At 51.6% G+C, this 27,712-nt stretch overlaps 8 protein-coding genes across 8 annotated transcripts; 6 read left to right on the top strand and 2 right to left on the bottom strand.

Annotated features, from left to right (window-relative positions):
- Positions 1 to 939: 939 nt before the first annotated feature.
- On the top strand, positions 940 to 9,496 carry J7T55_011451 (uncharacterized protein; the record flags this gene model as incomplete). The annotated part of the gene is made up of 11 exons (XM_053134624.1): positions 940 to 1,110; positions 1,194 to 1,272; positions 1,335 to 1,400; positions 1,455 to 1,723; positions 1,819 to 2,161; positions 2,227 to 2,317; positions 2,768 to 3,381; positions 3,443 to 3,510; positions 3,568 to 8,146; positions 8,369 to 8,559; positions 8,630 to 9,496. The coding sequence occupies 11 exons, from the start codon at positions 940 to 942 to the stop codon at positions 9,494 to 9,496; spliced, it is 7,338 nt and encodes a 2,445-aa protein (XP_052999260.1).
- A 2,205-nt stretch (positions 9,497 to 11,701) lies between these two features.
- J7T55_011450 (beta-glucosidase) lies at positions 11,702 to 14,260 on the bottom strand (the record flags this gene model as incomplete). The annotated part of the gene is made up of 4 exons (XM_053134613.1): positions 11,702 to 12,323; positions 12,391 to 13,106; positions 13,159 to 13,921; positions 13,983 to 14,260. 4 exons carry the CDS (start codon positions 14,258 to 14,260, stop codon positions 11,702 to 11,704), a joined length of 2,379 nt encoding a protein of 792 aa, XP_052999259.1.
- Positions 14,261 to 16,740: 2,480 nt separating this feature from the next.
- Positions 16,741 to 17,016, top strand: J7T55_011449 (uncharacterized protein; the record flags this gene model as incomplete). The annotated part of the gene is made up of 1 exon (XM_053134602.1): positions 16,741 to 17,016. One exon carries the CDS (start codon positions 16,741 to 16,743, stop codon positions 17,014 to 17,016), a length of 276 nt encoding a protein of 91 aa, XP_052999258.1.
- Positions 17,017 to 17,057: 41 nt separating this feature from the next.
- Positions 17,058 to 17,982, top strand: J7T55_011448 (uncharacterized protein; the record flags this gene model as incomplete). Its single annotated transcript, XM_053134591.1, has 4 exons — positions 17,058 to 17,084; positions 17,194 to 17,299; positions 17,368 to 17,607; positions 17,789 to 17,982. 4 exons carry the CDS (start codon positions 17,058 to 17,060, stop codon positions 17,980 to 17,982), a joined length of 567 nt encoding a protein of 188 aa, XP_052999257.1.
- Positions 17,983 to 21,321: 3,339 nt separating this feature from the next.
- On the top strand, positions 21,322 to 21,783 carry J7T55_011447 (uncharacterized protein; the record flags this gene model as incomplete). The annotated part of the gene is made up of 1 exon (XM_053134580.1): positions 21,322 to 21,783. One exon carries the CDS (start codon positions 21,322 to 21,324, stop codon positions 21,781 to 21,783), a length of 462 nt encoding a protein of 153 aa, XP_052999256.1.
- A 749-nt stretch (positions 21,784 to 22,532) lies between these two features.
- J7T55_011446 (uncharacterized protein) lies at positions 22,533 to 23,773 on the bottom strand (the record flags this gene model as incomplete). The annotated part of the gene is made up of 2 exons (XM_053134569.1): positions 22,533 to 23,567; positions 23,630 to 23,773. The coding sequence occupies 2 exons, from the start codon at positions 23,771 to 23,773 to the stop codon at positions 22,533 to 22,535; spliced, it is 1,179 nt and encodes a 392-aa protein (XP_052999255.1).
- A 525-nt stretch (positions 23,774 to 24,298) lies between these two features.
- On the top strand, positions 24,299 to 24,913 carry J7T55_011445 (uncharacterized protein; the record flags this gene model as incomplete). Its single annotated transcript, XM_053134558.1, has 1 exon — positions 24,299 to 24,913. The coding sequence occupies one exon, from the start codon at positions 24,299 to 24,301 to the stop codon at positions 24,911 to 24,913; it is 615 nt and encodes a 204-aa protein (XP_052999254.1).
- Positions 24,914 to 26,140: 1,227 nt separating this feature from the next.
- On the top strand, positions 26,141 to 27,649 carry J7T55_011444 (uncharacterized protein; the record flags this gene model as incomplete). The annotated part of the gene is made up of 3 exons (XM_053134547.1): positions 26,141 to 26,289; positions 26,395 to 26,640; positions 26,704 to 27,649. 3 exons carry the CDS (start codon positions 26,141 to 26,143, stop codon positions 27,647 to 27,649), a joined length of 1,341 nt encoding a protein of 446 aa, XP_052999253.1.
- Between the last annotated feature and the right edge of the window lie 63 nt (positions 27,650 to 27,712).

Below are 27,712 nucleotides of genomic sequence, written 5' to 3'. Positions count from 1 at the left end.
GAGAGTGAAAGGGCAACGGGAAGAGGGACTAACATAGCGCTCCACCCCTCCCAAAAACCCCTGTGAACTGTAGTGAGTGAATGAGCGAATGAGCGTGGTCGTCGCGTTACACAAGTTGGCGCGGATGGTCAAAAGCCCCGAGCTTTTGTCGGTGTCACATCATGTTGCATCAATGCATTCCGCATCAGGCCTTTTCAAGTTGCAGGAATGCTGACATGCATGAACAGGCTCCAGCAACAACCGATCGATTTCGCACACTGACTACCGAATACGTACTGGTTGGGGGCCTCATCTCGGCACATCGGATCCGACCCGCCCAGCCCTCAGTCTTACCAACAGCTGAAAGCAAGTCAAGTCAGATGGCGTGCTTACTGTGTACTTACGGCCTACTTTTCGACCTTTGCTTGGTATCTTTACACGGTAGCACTCTTCAAGTGATGGGATCCAAATCCCGGCTTGAATTTTTTGGAATCGACATCTTACACATATATCATAATCGAAAGACTTTTCTTTTACATTTTTACATATTTTTATAATATAATATGTAATTATTCGACTTCTTCTTATTTAAATAGGATTTTCTATAATCATAAACACTGAAACATTGTACAATTGCATAGAAATCATATCTCGTATAATACCGTATGAGATTAATGGAAATGAGAAATTTAAAATAAGGATATCTACCTTTAGAGTGTCCAGGCATCAGCGAGGACACGATAGCCTTGAAAGCAATTCATACATATTGTGCCTAGCGACGTGATAAAAGCGCCCAAGAGCTGGCATTGGAACTGATCGTATCCTTCTACACCTCAATTCCAGGGTCGAATTCATTCAGTCACAATTTCGATTCAGAAGCACACCGTCGCGCTCGCCGTGTCATAGTTGCCTACACCATCCGATGTTGACTTAGCGCTTTCAAGCACATTCCATCACACGATGGACCCCATAGCCGTTGTCGGGTTTTCCTTCAGACTACCGCAAGGCGCTGAAGATGAGGACACGTTCTGGGACCTCTTGGAGAAGGGGAAGAATGTCATGACAGAATGGCCAGAGTCCCGGGCACATATCGATGGCTTGTTAAACAAGAGCCCAGTGGTTAAGAACACGGTGGGTTTTGTCTGCAATCTGTGCCATCTTTGCACAAGACTGAGGAATTAACAAAGAGACAACGCTAATGGGCTGAATGCAAGGTGTCCGCGAGAGGTGGTTATTTTGTCCGCGAGGATCCAGCTGTATTCGATGCGCCTTTTTTCTCGATCACAACTAAAGGTAAGCAGAACAAAGTCGATACTCATAAAGCATCTTATTTCAGGTTCTGAGAGAAAGTACAGAGGCAGCGGCCATGGACCCACAACAACGCTGGCTCCTCGAAGCAGCCTATCGCGCCATGGAAAATGGTAAGGTATCTCCGCTTAGTTGCCTTTTCTAGTCTAAGTTCTAACATAGTGCAGCTGGTATACCGGTAGAACAGGTTGCAGGAACGGACACTGCAGTATTTTCCGCCACAATGGCGGATGATTACGCGAAGCTTATCTACAAAGATCCAGACGAGGCACCAGGAACATTCTCTACCAACATTCAACCTGCTCTTTTAGCTAACAGGCTGAGCTGGTATTTCGATTTCACGGGCCCGAGTGTACAGTTGAACACAGCCTGTTCAGGAAGCACAATTGCTCTAGACCTTGCATGCTCCAGTCTCAAACGCGGGCAGAGTTCAATGGTAAGTACTAGGCCATGTACCCCAAAGTAGAAGAGACGAAGTGTCTCCTGGAAAAAGTTCTGCTGAGATGGTCTGGGTGCTGACACGTATTTCAGGCACTAGTCGCGGGAGTAAACACACTCATCACTCCCGAAGGCTCCTTATGCCTAGAGAACATGAACTTTCTGTCACCAGACAGCCGATCCTACACTTTCGACCAGCGCGCAAACGGGTATGCCCGGGGCGAGGGAGTGATAGTCCTCGTTCTTAAACGGCTCAGTGACGCAATCCGACATGGTGATGTGATCCGGGCCGTCATTCGTGGCTCCGGATCGAATCAAGATGGCCACACACCAGGAGTTACTCAGCCCAGTATCTCTGCCCAGGAGCAACTGATTCGAAACGTTTACAGGGAGGCCGAAATCGACTTTCGATCAACCAGATACGTAGAAGCTCACGGTAAGTCTATGAACAGCTCGGAAAAGCGGATAGGAGAGACTTGGGCACTGATAAAGAGGGAACAGGGACCGGCACTCAGCTCGGGGACTTGACCGAGACTAACGCCCTGGGTCGAGTATTTAGAACAATCCGATCTGCCAAAGAACCTCTATTTGTGTGAGTGCTAATCACAGAGCTGTTTAATACTCCCTCTAATCACAATAATAGGGGTTCCGTGAAGACCAACATAGGTCATCTAGAAGGTGCTAGCGGATTAGCTGGCATGGTCAAATCTATCATGATTCTGGAAAGGGGCCAGATTCCACCGAATGCGTTATTCGAGAAATTGAATCCAAAGATCAAGGCCAAACTCAACAATCTGCAGGTAAAATTTTCTATACAAGTAGCATCGTATTCCCATAATCTTTTCTATACTCACGAACTTGCGACTTCATAGTTTCCTACTACGTGCACACCGTGGCCGACGGCAGGCCTTCGCCGAATCTCCATCAACTGCTTTGGATTTGGAGGGTCGAACTCACAGTACAGTACCATTTCCTTCCTCTCGCTATGTTCAAATTGAACTCATTATCTCACATTGCGAACCATCAACCTGACTCTGGATAGCGTAATTCTTGACGATGCATTCCATACCTTGGAGGCCCTCGACATCAAAGCCCTCATTCACACACCTGCTTCATTCTCTCTATCAGCCCTCGACAATACTCCAAAGAAGACGATTGCCCATGCCACGCCCAGTGACTCAAATGGCGTACCAAATGGCGTACCAAATGGCGTACCCAATGGACACAATGGAGCCGAGCCTACATCCCCAGGACGCAAGAAGCTGGACCTTCGGTTGCTCATCTGGAGTGCTAAAGATGAGGCTGGCCTGAAAAGGCTGTTGAAGGGCTACGCTGAGTATTATGATAAGCACGCGAGCTGTCTAGAAGATGTGATGGGACCTCTGGCCTACACACTGTCTGCCCGGCGAAGTCTTATGTCGTGGAGATCTTTTGCAATCGTGAGCAATGCGGCCTCGGCCGGTGATTCGACACTCTCCCCTATCAAGCCTGTGCGCTCTTCTCAAAATCCCGGTGGACTCGCTTTTGTTTTCACAGGCCAAGGTGCTCAGTACGCCAGAATGGGATTGGAATTGCTCGTTTACCCATCGTTCCGCGATCTTTTGTGTCGCGCAAGCACCCTTATCGAACAAATGGGCGCTGATTGGTCGGTCTTTGGTAAGTCGAAGCCCATTATCCTTGATTGCACGCGCATATCTAAGTTGCGCTTATGGAATAGATGCACTCGAAGACACACAAAGAATACATGAGCCACAGATGAGTCAACCGCTCTGCACTATTCTTCAGGTATATCATTGAACTCTGCGGATTGAGAGGAGAAAGTAACCCTAACAATGGTGATAGATTGCCCTGGTGGAACTGTTACGTGAATTTCACATCGTACCGGACGCTGTTGTCGGACACTCATCCGGAGAAATCGCCGCAGCCTACACAATTGGTGCACTGTCTCTAGAATCTGCAATCAAGATCGCATACCACAGGGGTAGGTTGGCGCAACAGCTGGTCTCGCCATCTTCAAAATCTGGGGCCATGATGTCAGTAAGCATCTGTGAAGCAGACGTGGACGCGTACTTGGACAAATTTTGCCTCAGCGGAAAATTGTCTGTGGCTTGTGTCAACAGCCCGATCAACGTGACTCTTTCCGGAGACGAGGCGGCCATCGACAAGTTGCAGGTACACCTGGATGCGGACAAAATCTTCGTCCGTAAGCTGAACACTGGAGTGGCTTACCATTCGCCAGCCATGAAACAGGTCGCAGAGATATATCACTCTTGCATCAGCACATTGGAGCCTCGGCAAACGCAGAAAAAGAATATCATCATGGTCTCATCCGTGACTGGACTCAAGATCTCCACATCGGCCCTATCTAAGGCCCAGTACTGGGTAGACAACCTGGTCTCGCCAGTGCGATTCGCCGACGCTCTCCGATACCTCTCTGTAGCAGCACCCCAGGTTGACGGTCTGAAGAATCTGACCACCTACATCGAGGTCGGACCTCATGGGTCCCTCAAGCGGCCCATAAGCGATACACTGGGTGATGTCAGGAAGGGTCAGACATTCAGGTATCTACCTGTCCTTTCGAAGTTCAGCTCGCCTGTTGAGTCTACTCTGGACGTGGTCGGCCAGCTCTTCTCCGCAGGCTTCTCGGTGTCGGTCACAGACGCCAACCAACAGAATACTGACGATCGAGAATGGCCTTTTCTTGTCGATACGCCTGCATACCCTTTTGATCATTCGCAATTGCACTGGTACGAGACCAGACTCAGCCGCGACTGGAGGTTTCGCGAGGCTGCTCCGAGAAGCGTTTTGGGAGTCCGCGCTACCGACTGGAACCCACTTGAGCCCCGGTGGCGGAAGATGTTGCGCATCTCAGAGATGCCCTGGCTTGAGGACCACGTTATTGGTGAAAACGCGCTGTTTCCGGCCGCAGGAATGATCAACATGGCCCTTGAAGCGGTAAAGCAAACAGCTCACTCAAGTCAAGACATCACCGGGTATCGTATCAGAGAAGCTAGCTTCATGAAACCAATCATTGTCCGGCCTGAGGGCGACAACGAGGTCATCACGCAGTTGAGGCCACTCAAACAGGCTTACGATAAGGCGGTGCTTCATTTTGAAGTTACGCTCTTCACCGTCGTCGATGGCTACTGGACTGAATGCTCTAAGTTCTCGGTTAATCTTGAATACAAAGAGGACACGAATGAGGTTGATGGGGGCATGGAAGCTCATATCGCCGCCGATGCGATGGCCAATGAGTACTCCCAGGGGCGAGAAGCGTCTAAGAAAAGAATCAACAAGCAAGATTTCTACAAGTGGGGCCACGAACAAGGCTTGAACTGGAGTAATCTTTTTGCCCTTGCTGAGGACATCCGTTGGGATGGCGACAAGGTGGCCACGGCTCTGGTCAATGTTGAGCCTCCTGTCGAGTCATACGAAGGCATTGTCCATCCTGCTGTCCTGGATTCAGCCTTCCAAGTAATTTACGTGCCGGCATCGCATGGTGCTTCCAAAGAGATACCCACAATCATCCCATACAAGTTCCGCAACATTTGGATATCAGCAACAGGGTGGCAATACCCAGATACGCGTCTTATCAGGGCACTGGGAAGATCGCAGATCAGGCCGAATGGCTTGGGCATCGAGTGCACAATCAACCTCCTCTCAGATAACCAGCTTCCACTCTGTCATATCGAAGCCATCATGTTGCCTGTCATGGATCACAAGCCTGGGGACGACGGACCTGCTAGCAAGCGTCTTCTGCATCATATCGATTGGAAGCCAAGCCTTTCCTTGCTCAGCGTCGATCAGCTTCGCAAATATTGCGATGCTGGTCCCACCACCACTGACGAGAGCTCTGCGGCAGATTTTACCCAGAATCTCGAAGACAACTTGAAGGCATTTATGCGACAGAATTTGGGACAACTTCTACCAGATAATTTGGCCAAAGCCGCGCCACATATGGAAGGCTATGTCACTTTCATGAAGACTCAGCTGCAGGCGCTTGCTGAAGGGGCTTCCGATGCTAGCGACAGCGAAATCCTGCAAGCGGAGCTAGATAAACTGAGCGCCAGCAGGCCCTCAGCCAGCGTATTTGTTGAGGTGGCCAAGCATTTGCTCCCAATTGTGCGTGGTGAAGTCGAAGTGTCTGAGCTTCTGTTGTCATCATCACTCGTGCAAGATTTCTACGAAGATTTGCTCGGGCACTTTTTCGACCGCAGACTGTTGTCGTACGTGGATCTCGTAGCCCACCAAACCCCAGCTCTGAGGATCATCGAGGTCGGTGCTGGCCAGGGTGCCATGACCAAGCTCATATTGTCGATCTTTGATCAGATAGAGAGCAGGACTGGGGGCATTGCGTTCCACGAATATGTCTACACAGACTCATCGGATCTGAATCTTGAAAAGGCTCGTGGACGATTTGGTGACCAGCAGGGTCGCATGTCCTTCAAAACCTTCGACTTGAACCGAGAAGACCCGGCACAGTTGTTTCAGCCAGCAGGATTTGACTTGGTCCTTGCTGGAGGTGCTCTTCATGCCATGAACCATCTCCCCACCACGCTCAAGAGCCTTCGATCACTATTGAAGCCAGATGGTCATCTGATCTTCTGTGATGCTACTGCACCGGATCGCTTCTCGTTGAGCTTTGGCTTGGGAGTGCTGCCGGACTGGTGGTCCAGCCAGGGAGACTCGCTAGTGCCGCGCCAAACTCTTACGGAGTCTGAGTGGGACAATACTCTTCAGCAGAATGATTTCTCTGGAACTGATCTCTTCATTCAAGATGATGGAAACCCTGCTGCACATTATGCGAGCCTCATCATATCTACTGCTTCACCTCATCTCCATCAAGAAGTAACGGACAAGGCTGTCAGAGTGTTACTGGTCGTGGCTGAAGGATATCTAAACCACGAGAATTCGATTCATGCCCTCGTGGATAAGACAATCCGCCATATGGGTTATCACATACTCACTGTTCCCTTCGACCAGCTTCAAGACATCCAAATATCCTCCACAGATTTCGTGGTGTTTCTCGCCGACCTAGAGGGAACGTTACTGGCTGATATTTCCCTTTCAACATTCAATCTGCTCAAGAGTCTCATAGCACGAATGGGACAACTGGTCTGGGTGGCCTCCGATGCTACAAGCTCCGAACCGAGGCCTGGCATTAAGGATGGATTCTTACGTACGCTGCGTTCTGAGTTCAACAACAAACGCATCGTTAGCGTTTCCTTGGAAGACTTTGATACGGACCACTCCAGGTACGCTTCGCAGATATCCAAGGTCTTCTCTTCCGTTTTCGACAACGATCCGCCGGAACTGGAATATGTTATCCGAGAGGGACAAGTCTTAACAGGACGGCTTGTTGAGGATGCCGGTCTCAATCATCAGCTTTTCTCGTCAATCCACCCTGAGACTAAGATCGCACCTTGGCTTCCGGGCCCACCTCTGAAGCTTCACGTTGGAAGCCGTGGGCGACTAGACACGCTTCATTTTAGGGAAGATGTGGCCTACCACAAAGACCTGGGGCCCACAGAAGTCGAAATCGAAGCCAAGGCTTGGGCGGTGAACTTCCGCGATGTCTTCTCAGCTCTGGGCCGTCTGGATGACCCTGGATTTGGATTTGACTGCGCAGGCGTTGTGACGCGAATTGGGTCTGGTTGCAAATCCGTGCAACCTGGAGATCGCGTCTGCATGTGCCTCTGGGACTGCATGCGAATGTTCCCACGAAGCGACGAACAGGCAGTCGTTAAGCTACCATCTTCAATCTCATACGAGGAGGCCTGCGCAGTCATTATTCCTGGAATGACGGCGTGGCACTCCTTGGTCGAGTTGGCGCGATTGGGTCAAGGAGAAAAGATCCTGATTCACGCCGCGGCGGGGGCCACAGGTCAACTAGCCATCCAGATTGCGCAGATGGTCGGAGCCGAAGTCTTTGCCACAGTCGGTTACGATGATAAGAAGCAGCTCCTAATGGACGTGTATGGTATTCCCGAAGATCACATCTTCTACAGTCGAAGCAACAACGCTACCTTTGCCAAGGGCGTCATGAGAATGACTAACGGCTACGGTGTGGACGTGGTCCTGAATTCGCTCATGGGTCAGGGTCTACGCGCCTCCTGGGAGTGTGTTGCTCCTTACGGGCGGTTCATCGAGATCGGCAAGGCAGATATCAATGCCGATGCGTCATTGCCAATGCTGGCTTTCGCGAACAACGCCATGTTTGCTGCAGTGGACATTCGACATATGATTGTTGAACGACAGCAGATGGCAAGCAAATTGCTGCACAAGGTGATGCACATGGCTATCGAAGGCACTATTCACTGCCCAAAGCCGTTGCGTGTATTCGACGTCGGCGCTGTCGAGGATGCGTTCCGTTATATTCAGGGGGGCAAGAATACCGGACGTGCAATCATACGAATTGAACGTTCGATTGAAGTACAGGTAAGGACATACACGACATATTTAACACTCCTGCATTACTGCTGTCACCACTGTGCTTGAACTAATTCTCGACAGAAATACCTAATCAACCGTCCAACGTGGAGATTTGATGAACATGCCTCCTATTTGGTCGTCGGAGGACTTGGCGGCATTGGGCGATCAATACTAAACTGGATGGCTTCAAGAGGTGCCAGATACTTGATAGTCCCATCAAGGTCTGGACCAAAATCTGCCACTGCTGCAAAGGCTGTTGGGGATCTTCGAGAGCAGGGCGTCACCGTCATGACACCTAAGTGTGACGCAGCTTCATGGGAATCTCTGTCTTCCGCACGAGAAGAGTGGAGCAAGACGATGCCGACAATTCGGGGGTGTATCAATGCGGCGATGGTTCTGAACGTAAGTTCTAATGCATCAGAGTCCAGTTTCCTCTCCTTCTCCAGATTTAGTCTGACCACTCTCGTCACAGGATTCCATCTTCGAGAACATGTCTCATACTCAATGGGACCAAACAATCCGCTCGAAAGTAAATACTTCGTGGAACCTTCATAAAATGTTCACGGACTTGGACTTCATGGTATTTCTGTCCTCCGTATCTGGAATCGTCGGCAATCCCGGACAGACCAACTACGCGGCCGGGTGCACATTCCAGGATTCACTGGCTCGCCACCGCACGAGCAACGGCCAAAAGACCACGTCCATTGACCTGGGCGTCATGCGCTCACTCGGAGTTGTTGCCGAGTCCGAGACTTTGCAGAAGCATTTCGCCAAAGGTGCTCGAGGCCTTGGACAGATCGAAGAGAACGAGTTCTTAGCGCTCCTCAACATCTGCTGCGATCCTGCTGCGAACAGCTCCACCCCCCTTCCAAGCCAAATTGCGATGGGGTTAGAGACGCCCTCGGACTTCTTCGCTCGTGGCCTAGAGCCGCCGGAGATCACGCAACGACCACTTTTCGCACACTTCAGTCAGGCACCACTCGCATCCGACGGGAAGAACGGCGGTGACTCCGGGGACGTTAACTTCTCTGCATTGTTCCGGCAAGTGGAAACAACCGAAGAGCGGTCGAGCATAGTCGCGCAGGCTTTGCAGAGGCAGCTAGCTCGCGCGTTGGGTATTGACTCCGAAGACATTGATGTAGATAAGCCCTTGCATGCCTATGGTGTTGATTCTCTAGTAGCAGTTGAGCTTCGCAATTCGATAGCGAAGGATTTCGCAGCTGATGTGCCCGTGTTTGAGCTTGTCGGTGGTAGGACAGTGCAAGGCGTGGCTGAATTCGTGGAGAAGTGTTCTCAGATTGAGGTTGAGGGACGGAAAGACACCAATGGTGTAATTTAGGTAGCTAGGGGTCGAGACTATTGCACTTTCGGACAAATTTCATACCTTCTCATATTACGATGGCTGCCCATGCCGTTAGTACTTGTCCAGAATGAAGAAATACATTGTTTTACTTAGCTGGTAGTGATTACGTCTACAAAATTGTGAGCCTGTCTCAAAATTCTGTGACCCAGTCAAATTTAGATTACTCAAATTCAAAGTTTCCAGTCATACATTAATGGAAGAACTGTGGTGAGCACAACGACACCTTTGCGGTTCATACCAGACTTCCATGAATGCCATCACTTGATGCATGGTGGTCGAAAACTCGAGATTCCCCGGGATTGTCACCTGGAACGAAAACCATCTTGGATTCGATGAACCTTTCTGGCTGGAAATGAGATATTTGATATCAATTGTTTCTTTCACTCTTTTGGATCTTGAAGATGTCCAAGTGTCATCATTCCCATGGGTCTGAATGTCAAGTTTATTATGTGTCCATGCTCTATGGTCCAATGCAGCAATCTGTCATGATGCAGTCCAGTGAAAGAAGTACTGCTGATATCGTGGTAGCTTGAGGAATACGGCCTGCTCGAAAAGCTGTGTGACCTTGACTTCTGGGGTTCCCGTCTGTCGACTTCGTCCTTCCCTGCTGCTGTTCCGGTCCGTTCCATCACCAGTCAAGGGTCACCTACAGCCCACCAATCTTCTCAGTTAGTGTTGTTTGTAAAACTAAATTCCCAATTCTTCTTGTGGCATTGGTGGGTTCCGTGACGGTTCACTCCATTGGTTTGGAAGGACTACATGTGCCACAGCGGCCTTTTGTCAGAAAGTTTGAGACCGCGGGGAAAAGTTCTGTTTGTTTTGAAAAAAAAAATTTACCGTGGATATCTCTTTCCATGTCAAGTTTGTCTCGTGATGTAGCTGCTTGAGTTTCTCAATCTCACTTGGAAGCCAACACCATTTGCCTTCTTTGTGGCTCTGAGGGCAGAAGATCTCAGTAACGTAGCCAAAGGTAGTTCGCGATGCCCTCATGGTGAACTTACCTTCATTGAGCACGTGGATGCGTGATCTGGTCGAGTCATGCTTTCTTAGTGACCGATGACTGATGTGGATTCCTGTCAAAATATGTTTCCCGCACCAAGGTTGATGTAGATACCAGTATTGCTACTCATGGCGACGGTGGCCTGTGAAAAAAAAAAGCGAATTCAGCCTGGCCAGATGCTGTGTCAAAACTTCTGGGAGTGGCTGCAACATTGGAAGGCAGACTGGAGGGTTCCTTCCATTGCCGGACCTCGTTCCTCGTCAGCAAGTGATTTGAGCTGGGAGAAAATGCTTGAGTATGTCCACGATTTTCTTTCCCTTTTTTTGCTTTGAATACATTCAGCACTGAAGGAAAAGCCAAATTCAAGGCCCCATGATGACACCAATACGTAAATAGAAGCCCTTGGGGTTATCCTGTAGCTGGGACTGGACTTCTCAGATACCGATCTGGAAGCTCGCAAAGTGATCATTAATGAACCTCATTGAAACCCCGAAGACTTTTGGCGCGACACTTGGTACCGGGGCAAGCGGTCCAGGTCGAAGACTCGCCTCTGGGACCTAGGGCTCAAGCACCACTCTTTTCTGGGCGACAATTATAATGTCACCCAAAGAGGCATTGGCCCTACCTCAAGCACATTACACCGTCATTTTCTCACGTTTTACCACTTGCCAAAGTAGCAAGTGTCTGGTCAATCTTAACGTGATGTGAAAATTCGACCCCCCAAGCAATGTTGGTCCCTAGGAGAAGATTCATATACGGCATAGCCGCATGAACAAATGCAAGTCCTGTTTTGTAGTTCAACAAGATGTTCGCGACTCCATTCCCATCACAAAAGTCCACCAGCTGGGCATAAAATTACACGTTGGACATCAATTGATCAGCATAGACATGATAATTGCCAAACTTTCTAGCAAGCTCAAATAAGCGCTGCCAACATGGGCTCACTCTGAACCTAACTGCCTCTCCATGTGAAGAGATCTATGCCTGGCCAACCTCGCCACCTCGTGCCAAAATTCAGTGAAGCTTCTTCCAAATCTCAGGTGCCACAAAGACGCACCAATTATTAAGAAGGTACACATGCGTCGGCTGAGAATATCTAGGCGAAAGTCCGCACCACTTCGAGTTGTCCGAAATGAATTCGAACTTGTTCATCTCGAAGCATGCGGAAAAGGATGATGCTTTCATGGCTTGAAGAGTGCGATCGACTCCCCAAAGACGCTCCAATTATCAGACCATAGGACGGCTTCAGTGCCGTTGTTCGTCACCATGCTGATGGTGCCGATTGTGTTGAGGTCGTAAATGGTAACATTCTCCGAGGTACCTTTGTCGTCCTCGATCCAAACGAGTCTAGATTGGCACTTTCTCTGCGCGTTCTTCGGTCCATCACTGCACAAGGTGCTGTAATTGTTGAAGAAGCTGTAGAGCCCCGCACCATATATAACGACATTGCTGCAGTCGATGATGCGCAGAGCCCATGCCATTTCGCAAGGAGCAGTGATGTTAGAACCTGGAATGTAGCTCTGGTCCAGAGTGACACAGTCAGACTGGAAGTCCGGGTCATGCAGCGCCGTGTCCTTATCAGCAAAGGGGTAAGGAGCGCGCGGATTGGGTTGGTAGTAGGGTGTCTCCGTCTGGATTTGACCCATCCAGATGTTCTGAGTGTTGATGAGCTGGTACTGATAGAGAGTCCAGTGCTCGACGCTTGAAGCGACTGCCCAGATGCGACCACCCTCGGACTCAATGAGGAGACCCCGACCGCCGTAAATTGAGACTTGAGTGCTGTTAAGATCCTCGATATCATGGCTGCAAGCCGTTAGCAGTGACCACATCCCCGGTGTGCCTGCTTAAGCAGGCATAGGGTGGAACTTACTCAGCGACCCAATTCCAGTTGTTCTCCATGTATAGATCGTTGGCTTGGGCTGTAATATGCATACCAAGGTAGGCAGCGATGCAATTGCTGTTGATAGAATTCTCTTGGTCAGGAGTTGTCGGACATTCTGCTATCTGGAGTTCCGAGCCGGCAAAGCCGCCGACGCGAATATGAACTTCCCACATGCCAGATGGCTCCTGGCAGCCTGAACATCCAGATAGGTTGTACTCTATTAGTACAGCGCCAGAAGTTGGTCCTTGCGTTGAGACGATCATGTCACTCCATTCGATATAGCCAAAATCCCCTGGCTTGCCGACTTGGACAACCGGGCGTGGGTCATCCATGCTTGAAAAGTTGACACCGGACCCCATGATGACTGATGCTAGAGCCTCGCCCACGATTCGAGTGTTTGGCGGGATATGGACTGTATCTGTGACTTTGTAGTATCCCGCATCGACAAAACCAACAATGCCCTGATTGAAGGACTGGGATAGGTACGCGAAGAAGGACGTGAGGGCGGCCGTATCATCCGTCACACCGTCGCCCTTGGCACCGAATGTACGAGCCGAGACAAAACAATTGGAGGGCTTGTCTTCGTACTGAGGTTTGGACCGCTTGTAGTACTTGCTGCCTTCCTTGAGGATAGAAGGGGTAGGAAACCAGTCGTTGAGCCCCGCGAACACAAAGTCAGGTCCACCAGGGGTGTACACGTTGCCCTGTTGTACTTTCAATCAGCAAAAGCCCCGTCAAAACAAGCAGGACACCTACGAGAATCATGCCGGTGACTAAAGATCCGTTATATCCTGGAGCCGCCTGCAGAGTGCTGTTAAGTCCTTGAAAGATCGTTTGGACGTTGCTGAACCCGACGTTTTCCATCACTAATGTCCCCTGACCGGGTGTTTCACCCGCGCCGGCGCCGCTTCTAGAGCTCACAATGCCTTTGGAGACGTTGTAGAAAAAGCTGTCCATGATGACCGCAGAGCCAACCGAGGCGGCAGTCATGTTAATGCCCACCCCGCAATTCGCAATGGTGATGTCTCTGTATACCCAAAACCAGTCCCATAGCTGCAAGATCGCTGTTTGGCAGTTGACAAAGGTTAGGTTTTGTGTCGTGTATTGTTGGTTACCGAACTGAGCACCGTATTGACCTCCGTAGAAGACCAGGTCGGAAAGAAGGCCACCACTTCCTTCTTCCATGAAGATCCCTGTGTGTAGATTGTCGGGTGCTTGTGACAATGAAAAGACAACGTTCTGTATTGAGGTCGCCTGAGATGACGGCCAATGGACAGCGTAGGTCTTGTTCGGGATGGATGTGGTATCAATGACCAGATTCCGGATTTGGCGAAAGAACACGTTGGTGGCGCCGTAAGAGAGACGACCCCTGGTGGTGTATTGATTTGACTCAATAACTATGCTGGTTCCTCCTGCAACAGCGAAGTCGGCGGCGGCCTTAATGGTGGGCATGGAGGTCGGATCGCCGACAAGATGGGTGTAGTAGGTTTGCAGGATAGGCGACGAGACCTTGTAAGTTCTGCAACATCAATTAGCAGGCAGTCCTGAAGCAGCAGACATTGTGACGAGACACCACGAACCCAGCAGGAAAGTAAACAGTGGCGGGAGAGGTCGTTGTGCCCTGACAAGTACCACCAAATCCGCAGCGGTCTCCAGCGTTGATTGCAGCGTTGATGGCTGCAGTGTCGTCCGTGACGCCATCCCCTCTTGCTCCGAAGTCCTTCACGTTCCGAAAGACCTGGTAGTTCGGGTCGGGGTTGAAAGAAGCCTTGCCTTGGTGTTGAACATCCTCCATCCAATACGCACCGACCGCTCTGATGAGCAAGGCTCCAAGAAGAATTTGCACCCAGGCTCGCATGGTTGCTGCTCACAAGTGCCAACTTAACGATGAATGAGAAATAACCACGGTAGAGACGCGTAGTGAGCCAGCCTCGAAATATGGAGTGAGCGAATGAATTCAGTCAAAGTGCAAGTGCAATGAGAGGGTGCATGAGCGAGACTTCAAAAGCAGTCGTCTTGAAGGTAGAGGTGTTTTTGACGCAAGAATAGCAGAGTAGCTTCAAAAAGAAGGAGGGACGGCAAGCTCAGATGAGGGACAAGAGTGGGCAAGAACTAAGAGGAAGGAAAGAACGAGAGAGGCACCGAGAGATGCGCAACTTTGATGGTGGCGTATTCCCCACCCACAGACAAAACAAAGCTGAAAAAGACGAAAGAGAAATGAGTGAGTAGGTAAGTGGGAGTGAAGCAGGAAGCAGGCGATTATGTACTGTGTGCAAAGATGAGCGCTGGCTGACAAGAAAAATGCAGGTCTGCGAGAGAAACTGAAATACGAGCTCCAAGGGCCAGGCAGAAAACAAGCTCGGAAGCCTCCTTTCTGATTTTCGATCCATGTATGCCAAATCGCTGTTACTATGGCTTGTTTACTTAACCGTTGATGCCTCTACCATGTCCTCGCTCCCTGCCAATTCCAGAGATTGCACCAAGAGGAACACGCCAGCAATTTGGGCCGCACGTCACTTGAAAAGCTACCTAGTATTCTAGATAGGGCGGAGGTGCTTCGCAGCCGAGTCACACAACACACCAAAGTCGTGAATCACCAGAGAGATTGAAAGTAGGGTTACTATGATTCATCTTGGTGTGCTTGTGAGTTGCGAGAAGGCAGTTTGGTGATCTCGAAATAGTGTTGACGTTGGACGAGGCAGCAAATGCCAGAAAGAAAGGGGCAAATTCAGCAAGGACTCGGGGCCAAATTCACAGCGAGCACTCCTGGTCATTATGAACTCAAATCGGGCTCCGACGTCGGGAATGGGCAACTGCAAGATGCCGTTGACAACGAGGGCAGGCATCGTAATGACTTATCGAAGAGAGATCCTCCTCCTACCGATTTATTTTGAGGTAGCAAAGCTGCAAGAACCTCGTGCAACGGGCAACGAGCGACGCTCGTCATCAAACTGCAGCATGCTGTCCGACGCGAGGAAGCGAAGTTGGAGGTTGAACCGGAGGAGGCTTGTCTAACAGGATATTAAGTACCAGGCATTCAGCAGCCGGAGACAGAAGACGGAAACAATAATAAAATTATATTTAGAGACTGATCAGTGAAGCAGGCATCCACAAGTGGATATAGTTCGTCCTAAGTCTTGGCTTCATCCATGAGCCCCAGGCCATCCTATGCAAGCCCCTGATCGTTAAGTTTTCCGCCAGATTGTAGATGATATCCCCGAATCGTGAATACGACCCGGCAACCACTGGTATGCAACGGTGCTCGGCTCTGCAGCCGAATCTGGGACGATTTTGGGTTTGGCAGTCATGTCTGTCATGCCCTCCCGGTGGCGTGGACTCTTGCGACCTGTGCTGGCCCACATACAAACAGGTGGGGCCGGAACCATTGGAACCATATTCGGTCGGTAACCCTGGGTGCTGGCGGCGGTGTGATTTACGATCGTGGGACGGATCTCGGTTCTATCGTGCAAGACCGGCACCAAGCAACGCGCGAGATATGCTCGCGACCCAATGCGGGCTTCTTTGTAGAACCACCGCCCAGGTTCTTGTGGACAGAGAGAGGTATCAGGGCTAGAGCCTCTCATTCAGGCGATGTGCTTGAGTAGGAGGCCCTTCCCTCCGTTGCTCATGGGTTGGAATGAGTGGAGGCTTGCACTCGACTTTTACGCTCAGCCGTCTTTTCTCATCGACAACGAGGATTTGTTGAAAATGTTGCGGGATAGAGCCTTTGTTGTTCTCTGAATCACCAGCCGGCCGAAAGGGGCTCAATGCCTAAAACCGTCGTGTCCAATAAGGCGGCGTTCCCAGTCTTTAATACTAACCTGATAACTTCAGCCTCACAGTCGACCGTGAAATTGAACGAGAAGAGAAAATTCCATGGATGGCCTCTTCCGAACACTCGCGTGCTTTCCCCTGCTGTTGGCTGGGAGAGGAGATGTCTGCAGGTGTTTGGGAGAACGAGGAAGCAGGCCCTCCATCCTGCATGAGTATCCGCCACAGCCGCAAGCAGCAGACCAGAAGGTGGTTGGTGGCGCGTTTCTCAGAAAGTTAAGGGAGCAGCAGTCGTGTCAGCGATGCTCATGCTTGTGGTGGGGCCCAAAATTAGACTTTTGACATCAAAGTCAATCAACAGCTTCTTCAGGCCAACTGCAGGTGTGTAGAGAGTAACTGTTTAGAGCTCCAAAGCCAAAGCTTGTAACGCGGTGACATTCAGGGCCTGGACTCTTGGCATCTCAGTGGATCGCGTTCTGCCAATGTTACCGTAGGTTGGACAAGGACCTTGGGAGCTCGGACCACAGCAAGTCGCCAAAAACGGCTGCATCAAACCGCGACGCGGGAATGGGCACTCAGGCGCAAACTACCTTCAGCATCCCACCTTCCCTCGCACTCTTTCAAGCGCTGCAGATCTGCATCTGTTATTTTCTTCTTGGCCCTGTCGAATTGCTTCTTGACTCGCCCATATCTCGGCATGCCTTCGCGATCAAGGTCGCCCGACCGTGGTCGATCGCCAAGCCGCGGTCGGTCCTACAATTCACGATCCAGATCCCCGTCGCGCCGTCGCTCCTTTTCCAGAGACTCGCGATCGCCCCCACCCCGTCGCAACGGCCGGAGTAGAGGTAGCCGGAGTCGCAGCTTCACTCGAAGCCGGAGCAGAGATGATAGGGCTCGAAGCCTCAGCCGTGGTCGCAGCCGCAGCCGCAGCCGTACCCGCAGCGAGAGTCCTTTGAAGAGCACCAAGGTTGGTGGAATCGCTTGACCGGCGTGCGTTCGACTCACTTACCTTCACATTAGATTGTTGTCGAGCGTTTGACGAAGAATGTCACAGAGGAGCATCTGCGCGAAATCTTTGGGCAATACGGCCCAATTGACGACATGGACGTGCCCCTGAGCCGGCAGTGTACGCTCCCCTCCCCGATTTCGTTGCTGCTGCTCCTACGCAATAACTGACATCCCCTTCCAATACAGTCGGTACTAATCGCGGAGCTGCGTATATTCTCTACGTCAACGAAGCCGATGCCGAAGCTGCCATCGCCCACATGCACGAAGCCCAGCTCGATGGCGCCACCATTAGCGTGTCAATAGTCCTACCGCGCCGCAAGTTCTCACCCCCGCCCCCTACTGCGACTCACGGCGCCAACTACGATCCTCGACTCCCTCCTCCCGGACGCGGCGGTAGAGGCCCTCGAGGTGTTCCTGGAATGGGTGGTATGGGTGGCCCGCGCGGGCGTGGTCCTCGAGGTGGAGGTGGAGGCCGATTTGGACGAGGAGGCCCACCTCCTCCATCCGACACATACCGCCCTCGATCAGCCTCGAGATCTAGGTCACCAGCTGCGTCTGGCAGGGGAGGGAAGTACCGTGCGAGGTCGCCTTCATACTCGCGGAGTAGATCAAGGAGCCCCCAACCCTCCAAGGGTCGAAGAGGCCGAGGACGATACGAGGAGGAATACGACCGGCGTCGCAGCCCGAGTCGTGACAGCTATGGAGGTGGCTATCGCGGAGGCAGAAGTCGATCGAGAGACCGCAGGACCTACCGCTGAACAGCCTGATGCCGGGTTCACGGGACGTATTACTCTCGTTTGAGAGTAAGACGGACCCAAGGCTTCCTGATGAGTCAGCACATCGCCGTGTCACTGTGCATCACTGCTGCTTGCGGGCTCCGCGCGGAACGTAATGGGTCGTGGGAAAGGAGATGGAGCACTGATTTGTTTAGATGTCGATGACGGTTTCGAGATTGATCATCAGAAAAAAAGGGGTGGCTCATCGACACAGCTGAGTTTTCAGGGAAGAAGGTAAAAATGGTGAATTTTTGGACGGACTGCCATCAAGGAAGGGGCGTCAGCCTGCTGACCACCACAGGTGCTCGGCCATCCGAGAATCACTATCCCTCTGCTCATAGCCTCAGGGTTCTGGTATTCGAGCTTCGATGTTGTCGCGGCCGAACGAATGCAAGAGCTTGCCCAAAAGGTCCATCGATACCCAAGATAGAAAGAAATTAAAGGATTCAAAGCTGGAGTTCCGCGCAGCATACATGCCGTCAGTCCCAAGCACGACAAAGACATTCTCACTGCCTAGCCACCGCTCAGCCATGTCTTGCAGGTCCGTTGGTCTTGCCTTTGTGTCTGCCTTTGATGGAAAGCATCCTGTTCTAGGCATCAAGTTTGCAAGTTCGAGGCTTGCAATGTTGTGGCCTCCACGGCCTGCTTGTTCACGGCCACCTGCTTGGTCCCGGCAGTGTGACCGTCCCAGCTTGCCGTGGGCTACTCAACTCCGCCATATCTACGAAATCTCTGCAGATACTGGTGAAGATACGAAAGGCCCTAGCCAGCTGGTCCTGGTCCAATATGCCGTCTTGCCTTCTCAGTCGGTCTGGATGGCAATTGGCCGCTCATAGGCACGACAATGCAACGGAGCTGTTTAGACAGACTCCCCAGCGTCGATCATGACTTCGGACCTCGACCAGTAACCACGAACACGACCCTTGATACACACGTCTCTTTAAATGTCACGCCAGCTGAATCGTCAATTTGCCTCGCACCCATTCCTTGGCTATGCTGCTCCAGAAGAGGCGAAGGAAGGTCGTGCAACCGAGGCAAAGCTCGATGTCTCGACTAAAACTCTCTAATTTCCCATGTTTTGTCACGGATTTGCCACCCGTAGCGTTCAAAAAAGAGACCCAGGCAATGAAACCTGCTTCTATGCCGCGGAGACCGAGCAGGATTCGCATGACATCTTGTCAAGACATGGAAAGCTCAGGGATCTCTAGGAACTCGCGACCAACGCTATCCTGCCTGTCGATCCAATTCGTGTATCAAAATCTGCTCGCGATATGACGAAAGTCGTAGTTCCTTCCACCAAATATGTTCTGGGCTCTCCTTAACATGGGTAAATATGGGGCTACTCAAATGGGTCGGTCCACTCAATGCTCCAGCAGTTGAGCCTTGCAAAATCGGATCATGAAAATGTTCTGCCTTGCGACCTCAGCTCTTGATATCATATGCTACGATTGTCACTGGTCTCGATTCCTTCCAATACTGCTCACAGTAACATATGTCAACTCCTATCTGCGTCCGCTGTTCCTCTTCGGGTCAAGTGGCGAGTGGACATCGGCACTGCAGTTACACATGAGCACAATCCAGTCAAGTGCCGCACGCGCTTATTGTGCAACCTGTCAGAACGCGAGACCAGCTCTTTATAGACAAGGGGTGAATTCCTCCTTGCAAACGCCACCCAACAGCCTTCCTGCTGTACTACTCCTGGGTCGATGGCCCCCACCCCCCGTTCCCGAAGGATTGGGTTTCTCCTCTCGGCTGGCCTCCCGATTAAAGGCCCGACCCACCCTTTTCAGCCCTATTGCGCTACCTGAGCCCTACGAAAATGCCTACCGGCCTGCAGGTCTGCATACAGTCTGTGCATGGGGTAATGCAATCGAGCATCGACATCCGCCATGGCCTAAGACTCGAGCTATGACAAGGCACTCTTCAAGGCACTTTCATCCTGCTTCAATCTTCATCACACTTGATGAATAAGCAACCGCCGATCGCCTGTTTGCCCGCCCCTCGCTTGAGATATGCCTCGCTGGTATGGGAGATCTACCTGCCGCGGCTAAGTCTCGACTCCATCATACGCCGACCAGTATCGGTAGTTACAGAAGCGCAAATGGTACCAATGAGAGTGAGGTGACTTCTTCGTTTCTCGTCCAGGTTGATTAGATCCCTGCTTCGCCATGTCTCGTGCAGTGTCGGCAGTGTTCTTTGTCAGATTCGCCGGTTTGCAAGACGCGTTACACCGGCGACCCGGGCATGACGTGATACGCGCCTATGCCCCAAGACGTCTGCACACGGCGGCAGAATCAAGACGCGCACAATCGAGACACGGAGATTATGCGTTTTGCACTGCACAGCGTACGGCAGTTGGACATCCTTGCTGTGGCACGTGCCACCCGCAGCGCTGGGAAGGTGAGGGTCTCACCTTAGGCAACAGAATAGCGAATCTAGGTTGAGCCCCTCTAAGCCTCGCCGGCGTTAGTGCTGCATCCTGAAATGGTACCTCACCGTCCCCAGCAGCATGACCCTCCCGTTGCACATAGCCGAGAGTCAACGGCAATGCAGGTCACTCTCCAAGAGCCGCCGCCGTCTTTGGACCACCTCATAAATGGGGTCTCTTGGCGCAGGCTCACCCTACCAATTCCGGAAATTTGACTCCCCGGGGTCCCATTCCGGACACCCTCGAGGGAATCGACATGCCGGTATAGCAGGCAACGCATGCTACACACACCCGAATCCACATAACCTATATTCAGCCCCCAGGTACGGCTCCTATCAACGGCCTGATCCTCCTAGGCGACTCTCGATGGAAGGTTTGTTTGACAGTGGCGGGGAAGAATGTGAGACTCATCGATGTTTTCCATTCTACCCTTCGTAATCCGTTTTCAATCCTTCAGGATGACCACCCCGACGATACGGATTTTTCATGGTCGTAAGGTATGTTTTTGGGGTAACAGGGCACTCAAGATGGCCGGCGCGCAGGTCCGTCCTTGAAGGAGTCGAGGTACATCGTCCAGTATGGCGGAGCCAGTGATCAGAGTGTCACTCTTAACAGCTCTCCTAGAGGAGTTGACAATGTTCATGATTTCAGAGACACCAAGATGGCAATGCTAGGCCGCCGTTTAAGGCTCTTCCCGCTGGGGTGGCTCAGGGTATAAGATGTGCTCAGGATCTGGTCACGGTGAGATGCAGATGATCAGACCATCACCGAACAATTCACCTGTCTCGTACTTGTTGACCGTCAAGATATAAAGCTCAGTCACCCCATCGAAGTGTAGCTCAACTCGGTCAAGTCAACAGTTCACAACACTGCGGAGTCCAAGACATAATAAGCGATATATCTCGTTCCTCACCTCGAAGAGCGACACCCGACACCATGGGAATGCACAGCAACGCTTTCGGTGCTCTGAGCACCCAAACTTCGCACAGTATCAAGGGCATCGAAGCCAAAAGCTCCATCCGTGCTGCACGGCAACCCTCCACCGAAAATCCAGCAATTCCCGGAGCAGTGGAAATCCGGGTGCTCGTGGGCGGCAAGCCAGCTATCATCACATTCCCCCGGCCTCAACCACCCCCGAGTCCTCGCCCACGGCCGCGTCCAGGCCCCGTTGCCCCAGGCCCGCCACCTGGAGTGCCGACCCCGCCGCCCACACCTCGTAGGCCAGCGAATGGGATATCGCTCTCGAAGGAGGAAGGCGACCTCGGCAGCCGGCCTGGGTTCATCACGTTTCCGCGACCTCAACCGCCACCAAGCCCACGTCCCCGGCCGCGCCCCGGGCCTGTCGCCCCTGGCCCGCCTCCCGGGGTCCCCACACCACCTCCGACGCCTCGGCGATGATTCGACGTTGTACGAAGGTGGCTGCACCATGAGCATGGTATCGAAATCCCTTGGTCTTTGACGACGACACTGGCTGCACTCGGCAGCTCTCCAGTTCAGCACCAGTACACGCCGAATGAGCCCTACGGCCTGGCGTCTGCTTCATATCTGCATTCCCCCTTTTGTCTTCTCTCTTTCGCGGTCTTCGTTTTTCCAATTTGTGTATTCCTTTCACCAGCATGTCTCTTAACTTCGCTCACTACACTGAACTCTCTTACTTCTTTCCTTTGTCACAGTCTTGGGGAGTATTGGGCGGCAGAAAAGAGGGATTCGTTTCTGTCGAGCAGGGGAGATCATTGCACGTAAGGAGTACAAATGGCGAAATTTTGGAAGGAACAAGGGCGGCGTTTTTGGATTTCCCTACTCATGGACCCCTAAGAACATTTTGGCTCACGCCTAACATCTTGCATTTCTCTCCTTTAATACCCTGGCAACATCAATTTTAGGCGTTAGATATCGGATTTCAATATGTCTTTCTTTTCAACAAATGGTTCTGTCTCATTAAACATCATAATTCTGGACGCATTCTCGCACACGAGGTGACACGACGGAGAAAATTTATTTAACCTGTCTCATACTGCAAGACCCACTTGCACACATCAAGGCTGCTTGCTCTATGCTCAGATGCCTAAATCAATAATGAGAGTACTACTCAGACGTAAGCAACACCCTGCAAGCATACTATGCAAAGCGTCCTGCTTGTGAACTTTTCATAGCATACCCGCCGCACCCAGCATGCCAACACCAAGTACACCAACACCCATCGCTCCCATGAGACCTGTACACTCGGCTACTAGCCCTCCGGCAACACCATTGTCGATTGGTAGTCTGACCGACGTCGATTGTGCGGCCGCATGTGTCGGCGGCGGGCAGTCAGCAGTACATGGCAGGGCACTCGTGAATGGGACAGGAACCCTGTTGCCAGTGGAGGTGCTCCCGACGAGTGCAAAGGCAGGGGGCTGTACCATCATGGTCGGCGTGGGGCGCGCATCTGACTGGGCAGGGTTGAGCACGTTGCCCAGCATGTGGACCACCCCAAAGTCGATGAGTATGTCGGGGTCGAGAATCTGGGAGGACGCGATATACCTATTGTTGCCCGCCACCGTGACGGTGATGTTCTTGCCGGCGAGGGTGCGCCAGCTGGCGCCGTTGACGAGGTCATTGCTGTAGACTACAGCGGGGACGATGTGGAATTTCATCACGTCCAGAAGTTCTGACGGTGACAAGGCAGATAGAGCACCGGATGTACGTTGAAAGGCCGCGTTGTTGGGAGCAAATATTGTGATGTTCTTGGACGTCAATATTTGCTCGGTCAGATTTGTTTGGTACAGCGCCCCAAGAAAGGCGGCGAGCGTTGGGTTATATTCGCGGCAAATGGGAACCAGGCCTGGGGGCGGGACCATCACCGTGTCGACGATCTGTATTAGACCATCGCTGAACTCAATGTCGCCTTCAAGCAGCATGGATCGCCTATCGGCGCCGGACGTGAAGACCACCTCGTCTCCGTTCTGCCTGTTGAGGATGACGCGCGTGCCGTCTAGTAGCGTCCGGGCAAAAATTGGGGTGCCCTCTTCAGTGGTGCCGACGGACACCATGCCTGGGAAGATGTGATAGCGGAGGATTTCTGTCACCATGGTCTTGTTCTTTGAGTCCCAGTCGTAGATCTTCTCGAAGGCTTCGTTGTCGGGCACGATCATGGTCACACCGATGGTGTCGGGGAATCCAAACAAGGCATCTGGGTGGGCCTGAAATTATCTCGAAGTCAAAAACCCGCAAATTCAAGCCTCTGAGGGACATGAGGCCTTACCTTAAGGAGATTGTAATATGTCGATACATTTTTGTAGCTGGCAAGAATGCTGTCTAGGTCATTTTTGAGCACGAGTTGGCCAAAGACGAGGCACCCCAGGCTCAACAGTACAGCCAAGACGTAATGGGGGTGTGTTACTTTCATTTTGGCAATGATGGGGTATCTAAGATGTGGTTTCGAGTGGCTCGTTTGAAGTGCTTGCTGCTATTGTCTGGAAGATGTTGATCCTGGAGATGAGAGCAGAACCAAGTGCGGACCGTTGGAAGGCAGCCCATAGACAAGGAGTCCAATGAACAAAATCATTCCGAGAAAGTACAATTGAACCCCTCTATATTGAGTCAATGATGCGACTCTGCTTCTGTGGCGTGCAAGTGCTATTCAACTACATGACATGGGCGTAACTTCCTTGATGATGTCGCGGCCGAAAGACCAAAGTTGTTGCACCCGAAGACGCAACAAGAGTCCATCGCGACCTACGACAAGAACAAGGGCGGATTCTACTTTCCCATCACGCTGGTGCAATTTCAGTCCTGCTCCGTTGCGTTCATACCACCGGAAGTTGCGCCGGGTCTCCACGTGCTGTCCCAATCGGACAACATAGCAGAAGATCGCGTCAAGCCCTCAGGAGGACTTGTGGAGTATCTTATATACAGCGAGGTAGCCTAGATGATGCTGAGTGAGCGCAACGAAAAAGTGACCGTTCCACAGGTGACAGAGCCTGTGCCCACGATCGGCGAGCTCGGCCCGTGGACCCTCACTGTAGAATCACACGGCTCATCGTCCAATGACTCGGTCGAGTCAGCCGTTGAAACCATCGATGTTGGCACCCTACAGAGGCTGGTGTCATGGACGCAGATCCCGCAGCTGGCTCATATCAGCGGCGTGGGCACGCAGAGGACCAGCTTCGACTTTGCCGCCGGTGGGAACGACACCACAGACAATCTCGCGCTGCGCCTCAACTTTGGTCCCATCAGAGATACAATACGCGCGTGGGTCAATGAGCAGCAGTTGCTCCCGCTCGACCTGACCAATGCCGTCGCCGACGTGAGCAAGTACCTCGCGAGCGGCAGCAACTGCGTGCGGTTCGAGGTCACGAGTTCGCTTTTCAACGGGCTCAAGACGCGCGGGCGCGAAGCACTCACGAGTACTTCACTGGGACCGCGCAATCCGGAGCTGATCAGCGGACTTGACTTTGACGAGGCTGGATTGATTGGACCGCTTACGGGCCAGATACTGCGCCGGGTGACCGTGGTCTCAGGCAGATACCTTGTGCTCTTATTATGAGCGTGATTTTGGAGTTTGTGTGTTTGGGGGGGAGGGGGTGGGGGGTCTTTGAATGATTCCTTTAGAGATCATGCCATGTTCTATAGAACTTTGAGCCATCGATGAGGCTCTATAGCAGTTCCCAACCATCACCGGGAGAAATCTTACTTGAAGATTGGGTTGGTGCTCCACGTTGTGAGCATTGGTATTCATCACAGCACTATTGGAACAACACCGCCATACTCTCAAAAATGACAACATGTCATTATGGAGCCCCCTATGGCTTACATTCCCGTACATGTTTATCCCACGAGAAAGCATCCTATAGCTAATTGTTCTAAAGGACTTTAAAACTCAAAAGATTATCCCATAAGACGTTATCTCATAAGGGTCATCCCATAGAAAGTTAACCTATAGGAGGTTATTCCATAAGAGGTTATCTGATAGGAGGTTATCCTATTCTTCCCCTGTTCCCTTTGAATTATTCCAGAGATACTGTGGTCGCGAAGCAGACACCCGACCTTAAGCTCATGATCCCTAGGATTGATGAAGTTGGCCATCGAGATACCGTACGAATTGAGGCTTCTGGAAACGGCTCTCACACAGCGGTGCTGCACCAAACCTAGTATTCAGGCAGGCGACAGGCAGCCAGCCAGGGAGTCTGCGTTGGTGGCAAAGACGCCGCCAGATGCCAGCCTTGCGACTGCCTAAAGAGGAAGTCGACAGTAGCAACGGTGAAAGCCGAGTGGTCGCTCAAATCTGCAGGGAAGGCTCCACTTTTCTTGGGGCTCCACAAGTCTCCAAGGCTGAGCTGGGCCAGTTGAGTATAATTTGGCCTACCAATGTACATACATAACGGACATCTTATAGTATCCATCTCTATTCCCTCATATCTACTCAGGTGCCTAATTAGTTTCTCGGCTGCTATGTCGTCAGTTCACGTCCCACGACAATTCACTCTTGAGAGTACCCTATAAAAATTGGAGACTATTCCAAACGAGGTTTGTCATGGTCAAGCCACACTGCAGTGACAAAAAGTCCCGATGGCCATCCCTAGATCATATCAGGTGGACGCGAAGAGACACTCATGAGGAGTCGTGCCCGCTTAGTATACTTTAGCGGCGGTCGCTAGTGACCCACATCTATTTTCTATAATTGCCCGATATTAATTTTCAGTCTTGGGCCACCTTCGTGTCCAACTCACTTTACCCAAAACTCATCTCCAAATCTAGCATCAACACAGACAATATGGACAATCATTTATCTCAAAACTATATCACCCAGGTGAGGCGTCTTCAGTCAACCGAAACCGCCTCCTTCAAGGCGAAAGAGTCAGCAGAAGACCCCTTCGCCGACGGTTCGGGGCAGTCTCAGGCCTCGCAGCCCGCCACAGATCCGTTCGTGAGTTCGCAACGGCTTCCTAGGCCAGCTTCGCCCCTCAGTACCTCGAAAGCGCCTAGTCGCAATGATGTTCGTCCCGGCCGTCCAAGATATTTCCACAGCCGCCGCGTTCGAAAAGATGAAGTAATGAAGCCATGGGTCAAGGAGCCAAGAGATGCTACCGAGAAGCGGATTGAGTTCATCCCTCTGATTGGACTGCTCGTCGGCATTGCAATTGCAGGAATCCTCATCTGGGATGGTCTTCGAAATGTCGTTGAACACAAGTACTGCACCGTCTTGACTGAAGACTGGTCTCGAGGACTTAGACCGGACGTTTGGCAACCTGAGATCCAAGTTGGCGGATTCGGGTTCGTATTCTTCCATCCTCTCTATCACTCAAATCACAACTGACATGATATTCTTACGAACAGCAACGGTGAATTCGAAGAGACCACGGACGCCCCAGAGAATTTATATGTCAAAGGCGGCAATCTATTCATCAAGGCAACACTCCGAGACGATAGTGAGATCACTAAGGACAGCATAGTCGATCTGGGCTCTAGATGCACAGGCAAGGAGTATTACAATTGTATTGCTGCCACCAACACAGCTCCTGGAAATTCATCCATTGTGCCCCCGGTCTTCTCCGCGCGCATCAACACAAAGAATTCCGCCAAGATCAAGTATGGCCGTGTCGAAGTTGTTGCGAAGATGCCCAAGGGCGACTGGCTCTGGCCGGCCATCTGGATGATGCCGGTCAACGACACCTACGGCCCCTGGCCCGCGTCTGGCGAAATCGACATCGCCGAGTCCCGCGGCAACAACCACACCCACCCCCAGGGAGGCAACAATGCAGTGTCTTCTGCACTCCACTGGGGCCCCGACACGGACACGGACAGGTGGTGGCAAACATTCAAGAAGCGCACCGCCAGACATAGCGTCTACTCGGAAGGCTTCAATACCTTTGGTGTCGAGTGGTCACAGAAGTATCTCTTCACATACCTCAACAACAGACTGATGATGGTCATGTACACTCCTTTCGCGAAGTCAATGTGGAAGCGTGGAAAATTCCCCTACGCGAATTCCAACGGAACGGCTCTTCAAGATCCCTGGTCGCAGACTGGCCGGGATAACACTCCATTTGATCAGGAATTTTACTTGATTCTCAACCTGGCTGTTGGCGGCACCAACGGTTGGTTCAAAGACGGCAAAAGTGGAAAGCCCTGGTTGGACACCTCCAAGAACGCACCAAAGGAGTTTTGGGAGGCCCGACACTCTTGGTTTCCAACGTGGACCCAGCCGTACATGGAAGTAAAGAAGGTTACAATTTTGCAGCAATGCGATGGAGATGAGCATTTGGGACATAAACTCGAGTAGCGAACTGTCCCGTGAGGCGCTGTCATTTGACAGACAATCATAAGAATATGTGTTTTGGCGTAG

Source organism: Diaporthe amygdali (genome assembly GCF_026229845.1).
Source record: "Diaporthe amygdali strain CAA958 chromosome Unknown NODE_2_length_3802984_cov_64_841326, whole genome shotgun sequence".
Lineage (NCBI taxonomy): Eukaryota > Fungi > Ascomycota > Sordariomycetes > Diaporthales > Diaporthaceae > Diaporthe > Diaporthe amygdali.
This window is presented reverse-complemented; position numbering and strand designations above follow the sequence as displayed.